General features: G+C 46.1%; 1 protein-coding gene across 1 annotated transcript in view; it reads left to right on the top strand.

The window, feature by feature from the left end:
- The window catches only part of mymx (myomixer), a 36,278-nt gene that overhangs the window by 850 nt on the left and 25,428 nt on the right, over positions 1 to 10,000 (top strand). Inside the window, exons 1-10 of the mRNA XM_084470337.1 lie at positions 1 to 26; positions 917 to 1,006; positions 1,994 to 2,158; positions 5,204 to 5,350; positions 5,830 to 6,027; positions 6,707 to 6,790; positions 7,497 to 7,615; positions 7,955 to 8,069; positions 8,628 to 8,705; positions 8,826 to 8,941. The exon at positions 1 to 26 is cut by the window's left edge and continues 850 nt beyond it. Coding sequence (XP_084326463.1) covers positions 1 to 26; positions 917 to 1,006; positions 1,994 to 2,158; positions 5,204 to 5,350; positions 5,830 to 6,027; positions 6,707 to 6,790; positions 7,497 to 7,615; positions 7,955 to 8,069; positions 8,628 to 8,705; positions 8,826 to 8,941 — 1,138 coding nt within the window. The remainder of the gene's footprint in view (positions 27 to 916; positions 1,007 to 1,993; positions 2,159 to 5,203; positions 5,351 to 5,829; positions 6,028 to 6,706; positions 6,791 to 7,496; positions 7,616 to 7,954; positions 8,070 to 8,627; positions 8,706 to 8,825; positions 8,942 to 10,000) is intronic.

Here is a 10,000-nt window from a genome sequence, read left to right as displayed (position 1 = left end):
AGAATAAGCCCGGTTCTCACTTTAAGGTAACTTGGCATGATTTATCTATGTGGTTTTTTAAAGCCTTTTCATTTTTTATAAGCCTTTGATTTTGACATTAAACGTGGTTCTTAGAGGTTGAATCAAATATTGATTAGGCAAATTTTCACAACACAGCGTTATGTCACATAATATGTCAAATTGTGATGTTATGAAAAGTGATAGTAAGTAGTAGGCTATGTGGTTATGGATATGAGTGCTGTTTTCCATATTGAGCAGATTAGACATCTCTGTGTAGACTCCGTTACACATGTGTGTTAAGTAGTAAGAGTTTGTATTAAAGTTTAATACAAAATGTTTCTTTCACTTACTTTAACATATCCTGCATATCTAGAAGAAGAAATATGAAATATCTGAAATATCCACACCACGACTGACATGTGGTTATATAGATCATCACAGATCGAACTACATTTAAGTATAACATTGTAAGGAGGTTTCATTTATCCGTTCAAATAAATCCGTTCAATGATCTCCGAATGTTAATCTCCGAAAGTAATTTCCCAGGCTTTTATCGAAGGCTTTTATTGCGTGTTTCGCGTCGTCGCTGAAACACGCGTTGAGAGCGACGCGTTACAGCCGCACTGTGGACAGAGACGCTCCTCATCAGGTTAAAGAGTTAATAATGACTCCTGATCACAAGGGAATCACAGAAGTTAAGGAACGAATAACCTTGATAGCGATACCTTGACCGTGCACTTTGTCTGCCGTTTTTAACATAATTATAAGCTATTCGAGTTCATTATAACCGTTATTGTATTTGTTTACTTTCGGTAGAATGACCGGAACGCAGCAGGGGTCCATTTAAAAAATCATATTGTTTTCTATGCATCGCATATTTTTGGTAAATAATTTCCAAGTCATGTGTGTGTTGCAGGTCTTACTTAGAAAAGAGCGACTCGCTGAAGCCCAGACCGTTAGAGAACAGACCACGTTACACGTGAAGAGTGAGAGTGCTGCTCTGCAGGTAGGCCAAACACTTTCTTCCTAAGTATAGGCCTATTATATATTATATTAAGGCTTCTGTGTTGTTGTAGCCTATTTTCATTGAGACCCAATACTCTAATACACTATTAAATGATGATCTTGATTATAATGCTCTTACTGTATTGGGGAAAAACAGAAATGTCTATGAAACTACAAAGACATTTTCAAATTGAATACAAAAAGTGTTTTTCATTCTTTTAAAGGCTTTTGCTAAAGCCTGTGAGCAGACTAGACTCTGACTTGAGTGGACTCTGGGCTGAGACAGGGTTCACTCCAGTTCACTGGAAAACATGAGGTCAGGGGAACACGTTAACAATAGAAAGGCTTGATGAGATTACGCTTCTTAGAGAGGCAGGCCATAAAAATACAAATTTCCCTTCTTAAAGAAGTACAAGACACACGGTGTAGCTCTATATTATATCTCCAAATAATCCCCTAAAAGTGAGTGTTGTTCGTGTCCACATTGCAAAGACCACACAAACAGCACTTTTAACTGTACCAAAGCATTTCCCAGAAGACACTGTGTTTACCAATACTTTCAGCCAATAAACACATCACTTAGGGTCCGTCCGGTGCAGTTTCCTGTCATTTGCCCAGATGTTTCCTGACTGCAAGGGCAACTCGACAGTTCCAGTCCATGACAGATGTGTCCCTACTCACTACGGTTTTGTTTAGAACAGCCCGGGGCACATGTAACGTGTGTTTATAATATCTCTTTGATGGCATAAAGGGTACATTTAACGTTTTAAATGGATGATTTACTATAACCTGCTCTGTAAGCTGATTACTGTACGGCTATGCCGCGTATTGCCTCATGAACTGTGTGTTGAATTACCGGTAATTGCAGGAGCTATTGAAAGAGAAACCTTCGGTACACACTGCTGCCTTTTCTTCTCTTGACTGAGTTGTATTAGATTTAATTACCCAGTTCCAACTCTCAGTAGCCTTTACCTTTCTGCCACCACAGGTGACATCAGTTCCCCGGCCCCGATCGCCCAGGAGCGATTTCAAGAGGAGAGAGAGCCAGCAGCAGCAGCACCCAGGCCTACACAATAACGGGGCCTTGCCCGTCGCACCCCACAGTGACTGCTTTACCCAGCAGAACGCTCTCTTCAACCAGGAGATCCTCCAGGTAAACCCCAGCCCATTGCACCTGAGCTAACACGGGGAGCTAGGAGTTTAGCGTCAGTTAGTTAAGCAAGCAAGAGCTAGCAGACAACACGAGCTCTCGGTTGTCTACAGCTTTGTGGTCGAATGTCTTTCAGCTGACTTCATCCACACATATGTGCATATCGTTAAATGGTTAACGGACTCCCGATTCGTCTGAATCACTTCCTTTCTTATCAGATAAGGAGCTTTTTGCACAAAAGCAAGTTTGTATTGAAACCATCCAAAGTTTTCAGTCATCTCCCATCCTGCTTTGCTCTAGCCAAGAGGGGGGAGAACGCTAACAAACATGTTGAGCTGCTGGGATGTAATCAGAATGGATACAGCCTGTCGCATGACCCGGGGGGGGCGGGGTGGGGGCGCTGGGGAGGGGAGGTGAAAAATGTACTGCTTCTTATTTTATGTCCCAGCGGGAACTGTATGAGCCCTGATAGGTCAAAGGGGAGGGGATAGAGGGAGCGAGAGAGCAAGGAAGGGAGAGAAAGAAGGGGAAGGGAGAGGGAGGCAGGGAGGGAGAGAGAGAGAGCGAGAGGGGAAGGGAGAGTGGGAAGGAGGGAGGGCTGGGAGAGAGAGAGAAAGAGGAAGGAGGGGAGGGAAGGAGAGAGGGGGAGGGGGGAAGGAGAGAGAGAGGAAGCGAGAGAGACGCAGGGGAAGGGAGAGAGAGAAGGAGGGAGGGAGTGAGAGACAGAGAAAGAGGGAGGAGGGGAGGAAAGAGAGAGGGGAAGGGAGGGAGGGGGTGAAAGCAAGAGAGAGGGAGTGAGGAAGAGACAGAGAGAGTAAGGGAGGGAGGGAGGGAGAGAGAGAAAAAAAAAACTGCCACAAGTGAAGCAATTATTTGGAGATGAGATCATGGTTTGGCTCCATCTCTTCACGCCTATGGCCCGGAGAGACCAACCCAAGCAGCACAACTGGCTGTGTTATCTCATCGCCGGGTCCACCCCAGCCAGCGAGGACATATTTCAGTGAAGCTCGGCAGTGGGACATCGGGGTTCGTGCAGTGATCGTCTTTCACGTTGTGACTATGTAGACGAGTCCCCTCTTTCTCTCTCTCTCTCTCTCTCTCTCTCTCTCTCTCTCTCTCTCTCTCTCTGGTGTTCGGTGCACAGTTGAACTAAACACGAGATGCAAAGCGTTTGATGTGAAAGACAACACATGTGAACAGTGCCGACAAGCCAAGAAGCCTCCATTCACCACATGTGCTTCAGTGTGTGTTCACTGAAGAGGATCGGGCCTTGATAACATGGTGTGTGTTCCTAATGTTCCCCCAATGAACAAGAGCCACGGCCCCTGAGGGCCAATCGGATTTATCATGATGTAGTCGGCTGTTAGTGCTAACGATGAGATGCTTTCGTAGGGCCTGGTTACTTACTGCTGTACAAGCGAGCGTTCGAAAAACAAGGCTTGTTTTGAAAGCTATCCAATGGGCAAGAACAAAAGGAGGTCAACTCATAGAGGAATTCGATCTGTCTGTCTGTATGTCTGTCTGGGTCTGCCTGTGCTGTATGTCTGGTCTGCATATATCACAGAGCTGACTGCTTCATTGATAAGTAGAAACCGGAGAGGATCGCAGAGCCATGTCACCGCTATGGAATATTATTTCATGATTATTTGAGAAACCCTTTAACCCTTTTCTTATTTCTTGTTTGTACAAAATTTGAAAAATATTATTTATATATTTTGGAATGCAGCCGTCGATTTTCCAACCGAAATGTAGAAACAATAACAAACAACAACATCAGTATGAGGCCACTTCCTATTCTATATTGCTGCGCTAAGCACTTCTCGGACATCTATCATAAACGGGCTATTGTTGCCGGGTGAACAGGAAGAAACAAAATCATCATCGACTTCCTGTATGAGGTCATTGTTTGCCATGGGAGCTGATGGGTGGAGATAGAGGCAGGCCTGTTTAGTCAAGCCCTGGTTCCCTCCTTCTGTACAGAAATACCTCCACAGCACAGCACCCCAGGCCCTCCACCACCCTCTATTGACTTGCCGACTCTTAGGAAAATAAATGACATCACATTTCATTTATCTCTTTTTTTTTTTTTTCTCACAAAGTGCGTGGCCACAAAGTGATGAGCGGTTGGCGTGATTACAGCGAGAAGACCGAATCAAAGTGTCTCTCTCAAACTGAATCATGTGTTGTGCAGGGAGGGGGACACTTTTACAGAGACGCGGTGTAAACGGGGCTTTAACGTGACTTTAACGTCAATTACTGTTACTGTACAAGAAAATGCCCAAAAATATATGTTTTGTGTTAAAGTTTCCTAGAATTATATCGGGCATTTTGTCACGATTGTCACAATTCTAATTATTTATGAATCCACTTAGTGCGTTCAACTCGGACGGGTTCGCCTCGTCCCCGAGGTTTCGTAGGAAGTAACATCGTGTCTTTTTCCAACTGTTTTCTGAGCCTTGCCACCTGGCTGGGAGTTTGACTTTCTCTGTACGAATGCTGCCAGAACAGGCAGCTCAAAATGACAAGGGCTTATGCAACGGACTGTGTGTGTATGCGCCAAGCGAAACGTCTGCTCCTTCTCCTCCTGCATAACACGGCGTGTGAGAACAAAGCGCCGGTTCTTGATGAAGAACCAGGAGTTTCTGAAGCGGTGTGTAGTTTGGAGTAAGGGGAAAGTCGTCGCCATGTTATGGTCCCCTGACAGCCGGTGTGAGGTTGTGAGTTTACCTACTGTCACAGTGTAGGAAGTACTCGACAGAACACTAATATTTAGGTTTTTCTTCATAATTTGCTTTCAAAAGCGATGCCAAAGAAACCTTTCGCCCCCACAGACTGAAAGTACTGGCGATTCAATGTAGGTTGTGGTTCAAAACTAAATCTTCAAACCTTGTATGAAGATTTGATTGTTGTTGTCTAAGTTGTGATTGTAGTTGATGATGATGATATCGATGATGATGGTAATGATGATGATGATGGTGATGTTGACGATGATGATGATGACTATAATGATGGTGGCGAAGATGATGATGATGCTGTCGTTTGCGACAGGCCGAGGCATGGATCAAGAGGAAGCTGCAGGACCTACAGGGAGGCCCTGCTGGCCAGTGCTGCCCCCTGCAGGGCGGCGGAGAGGCCTCGCACACGCTTCACAGAGACCTCAAGGACTTTGAGAACACACTGACTCAGCTCAACCAGGTAACCATGGAAGCAGCACAACAACAGACAACAGTATCCCTCAGTAGTCTTGATCTCGCCTCTAAAGCAAAGCGCCTGAAACCATCCTTTGGATCACATCACACTCGACTACACTCAATGGCTCGAGGCTGTTTTCCACCCACACAGAGTCCAACACAAAGCCCGTCGCCCTCTCTCATCGTCTCCCACGTGGAACTGTCGGCTCTGTGTACATTAGGACATCTCGGATAATGAACTCTCTCTGACATGCATGAAAACAAACACCCTGTGTGTTTCCCAAAAAACGCAAAAAAAACCCGTTGCATCCACTCACAGCCACTCATACACGGCGCGTATGAGTGGCTGTGAGTGGATGCAGCATTTTTTTGAAGTGGATGCACCGTTTCGGACCCTGACGTCCTGATGCACAGCGGTCCCACGTCGACCTCTACTGCGTCCACCGCTGCCATAAACCCCCTCTGACGTTCTGTGTTGTGCAGACGGGCGAGCAGTTGATCTGCAAGCTGAACCCAAACGCGGAGCTGGTGAGGAGACAGCTGAGCACGCTGAGAGATCACTGGCAGATGCTGAGACAGACGGCGGCCAATCAGACGAGGGCGCCGGGCGGCGTTGGCGCGAGGAGCTTGCAGGAGTTCAACAGGAAGGTGGAGCGACTCGAGGCCTGGATCAGAGACAAGGTGAATCATGGGATACGTGTCTCATTCTTAACTTCTCTTGACTCGCTTTATCGCGTTTACCTTCACCGTTGAACCTCTTCAGAACTCTCTTCAGAAAATTGGCTGAAATTTGAATTCAACATTTGCTTCAGCTTTAAAACACACACCCCATCATACACTGGATGGCTTTGTGTTTATATCTCCGCACCTGTCTGCCTATCTACATTATGTGGATGATAAGTGTGAGGCAGGGAGTTGCACTGCCTCTTATGCAGCTGGCCCAGAGTTGCTGACAGTTAATCCACGGGCCAGTAGACAAGTAGTGCAAGTAATGTAATATGTTTCCAGCAAGCTATTTAATCAACCCCCCCCCCCAAGCTATTCAACCAACACCCCTCTGGAAAGAACATATTCTCAATAATGGTTCATATAGGCTTTATTTATCACTGCAGCAGCATCGACTTCAAAGGGCAGAATAGCGGCAAAAAAGCTGGTTTGTTTTATAAAACGTCCTTTCACACACTTTGTGTGTGTATGTGTGTGTGTGTGTGTGTGTGTGTGTGTGTGTGTGTGTGTGTGTGTGTGTGTGTGTGAATGTGTGTGAATGTGTGTGCGCACATGTGTGTGTGTGTGTGTGTGTGTGTGTGTGTGTGTGTGTGTGTGCATGTGTGTGCATGCGTGCATTTCTGTGTGGCAGCAGGAAGCAGAGCAGAGCCTGGCTAATATCCTGGCGGAAAACGTGGACAAAATACAGCTCACCAGGAGAATCCTAGATCTGAAACAGGTGAACCCCAGACAGATTGTCATTGGAAATAATGAATTATCTTTGATTTGTTTGGATTTTCCAATCGTCCTCGGGTAAACATAGGACTCACACCCCCCTCTCCTTCCAGTTCTGTGGCACGTCTTCTGTTAATCTGGGGTCTTGGAGACCCTGGTGTTCTCCTCCTCCCAGGGTGCAGCGTTCCTTCATATGAAGGGGCCTACACACCGCCCACTCAAACCAACAGCCAAATGCCTTTAGCCAACCAATCCTGTTCAGCAGTAAAGTTGCATTGAAACACACTGCGAAGACTGCAGGCAACTACACAGTAGCGCGTACGTTCTGCGCTTAGGGGTGGGAATCTTTTGGCACCTCACGATTCGATTTGATTCTGATTCAGAGGTCAACGATTCGATTATAAAACGATTATCGATGCATCTCGATTCAACAATTTTTTTAATGTACATTTCCATGCGGGACTTTCAAAAATATATATACATCTGACTTTGCTACTTACAAGACTTTTGCTGCTTTCTGACGGATTCTGCAGCAGGCGAACAAATTTAATTAAAAAAAAATATATATATATATATTATTATTATTATTATTATTTATTATTATATATTTTTAAATATTAAATGAGTTTCAGATTATTAATTTGTGTTCCATGCTTAACCGCTGAAGTCATGGTTGGATGTTCTTGGTGTTCCCCTGTGTTGTCTGACAGGAGGAGCTGCTCCAAAGAACCCTCCACCAGGAGATCAACCAGCTGGCCTCCAGGTTGGAGAAGCAGGGGAAGACGGACGGCCGACACGTCTCCAGCACCAGGAAGAACATCAACAAAATGTACGACAGCAGCAGCTATTAGTGGTCGTGGTGGAGGTGGTGGTTGTGGTGGTGGTGGTGGGGGTGCCAGTAGTAGTAGTGGTGGTGGTGGTGGTAGTGTTAGCAGTAGTATGTTCACCATGAGAACTCTGTTGAAACTGATGATATTGATCTTCTTTAATTGAAGTTATGTATTTGTTGAAGCATTCCCTACTCCCTACAGATCCCTACATCTAGTCTACTTGTATCAGGTGTTTTTTTAGAAATACAATCAACCACATTTTCTTTAATTGAACGTGTCCTCCTTCATATTTCTATCAATGGAAGTGTGACCTTGTTGTCACGGTAACGTGTGTGCAGGTGGCTGAAAGTCCAGGCCCATCTGAAGTCCTACCACGAAGACCTCCAGCTTGCTCTGGAGGCCTCCTCGCTCTACCACCAGGCAGACAGCATCCTGTCGGCCATCCACCACGTGGTAAACTGATTACTAAAACAATCATCATGAAGGTGGCTCAGGGGGTAGAGTGGGTTGGCTGGTGACCAGAAGGTTACTCGTTCGATCCCCGGCCCCTCCTAGCTGAGTGTCGAGGTGTCTACACATAAAACAATCCTAATACTGAACACACCTACTGTGTGTTTCTAGAAGAGTGGATGCCAGAGAACCAGAGAGAGATGCAATAAAATGGAGGGGTTCAGTAATTTTTTGTGAACATTGCTGACCCTTTACAGACCAGTCTGAATAACACAGAGACACATTAAGTGTGTATTTCTGTATTAAGATAGCAGGGGTTCAAACCGATTATCTGACAGGGCTGATAACCATCAATGATGTATTCTGGAGGTGTGCTTGACTAAACCTTCCCAATTCCCATCAGAAGCTGACTTACATTTACATTTACATTTAGGGCATTAAGCAGTATTGTAAAGCGCTTTGAGTGGCCACTGGTTAGAAAAGCACTGTATAAATGCAGTCTGTGTATATATGAACCTCTGGGAGGCGAACGTTGACTCTTTCAATGCTTTTGGTCTCCAGAGGAAAAGTCCACGTGACCACGGGGACCAGGAGTCGCTCGGCGACAGGGAGATCCGGGACATCGCCAGCCAGATCATGGTGGGTCACGATCTCATCCGGTCCACATCTTCTGGAGCTCCGGCTCCGTGTTTATCCATATCACGGTGTCTCCTGGTGCTCCGCCTCTGACCTTAAAGACACATCCGTATCCCCGGTTAGATGCTGAACGTGAACGTCTCCCAGCTGTCCAACCTCCACCCCGCCCTGGCGCCTGGGCTCTCCCACAAGCAGAGTGAGGTGAAGGACGGCTGGGCCGCCCTGCAGCGGGCCCTGAGGTAAGGCTGTGGGGTGGGCCTCCCTGGGGGGAAGGCATGGTGGTTCTGCTACACTCCTACACCCCCACACCACCCACTGCAACAGAACCACGGGAAACCCTTCGGTGTCACATGTAGAGAGGTTTTGTGTGCTTTTGTGTTTCAATGTGTTGCATTTCCTGGATAGTTATTATTGATATGATATTGTTTATTGGGAGTGTTATTGGGAGTGTTAAGCAGAGTGAGCTGACGGGCCGCCCTGCAGCGGGCCCTGAGGTAAGGCTGTGAGCCAGGCCTCCCAGGGGGGAAGGCATGGTGGTTCTGCTCACCCCCACACCACCCATTGTAACAGAACCCATGAGAAACCCTGTAGTTTCCCTTCATGTAGAGAGGTTCTGTTTCGGACACTTTATTATGCTGTAACTGCACCATTACCTCTGCGTGCGTTGGCAGCGCAGAGTTCGGACCATTCCCAAATCCCAATTAGCCTTGTTTAGAATCTGTTGTTCCTCTCAGTCCGTGGTGTTTAGTTTGGGTATGATTCAGTGGAGTGGCCGAGCGCTGGGCCGGGCCTGACTCACAAGGCCAAACATCGCCCTGGAGGTCTCATGAAGGCCTCCAGATCTCTGTGTGCGTGTTTTGTGTATGTAAGCTACATCCGTGACAGCTAGCGCAACACTTAGCCCTGTCCACAAAGTGTGACTCACAAACAGAGGCGCTTCTTAGCTGAGCTTCCACTGGGACCTAAAATAAGATGTCAAAACAGTTAACCTTTAGATTTATTAATTTAAGTCAAATGTCAGGATAAAACAATATACAGTGAGCTTGTATATTTACTTTTAAACTGGCAATTTACAGAGCTGAGGTCAACAGGATGAGGTTATACACATTTACACGTGTTTGTCTGTGTGTGCATGTGTGTGAGTGTGTGTTTGTGTTCCAATGTGTTGTCTTTCGTGGTTAGTGATATAATATTGTTTAATGTAGAACTCGTTCACATTCGATCTTCATCTTCGTGTATTTAAGGTACTGATAGCTCAGCTCAGGCGGTGTTTAGGAGTGTTTACATAATAGTCTGTG

This window comes from Micromesistius poutassou (genome assembly GCF_964030765.1).
Source record: "Micromesistius poutassou genome assembly, chromosome: 7".
NCBI classification, from domain to species: domain Eukaryota; kingdom Metazoa; phylum Chordata; class Actinopteri; order Gadiformes; family Gadidae; genus Micromesistius; species Micromesistius poutassou.
The sequence above is the reverse complement of the archived record's forward strand: the minus strand, read 5'-3'. Positions and strand labels throughout refer to the sequence as shown.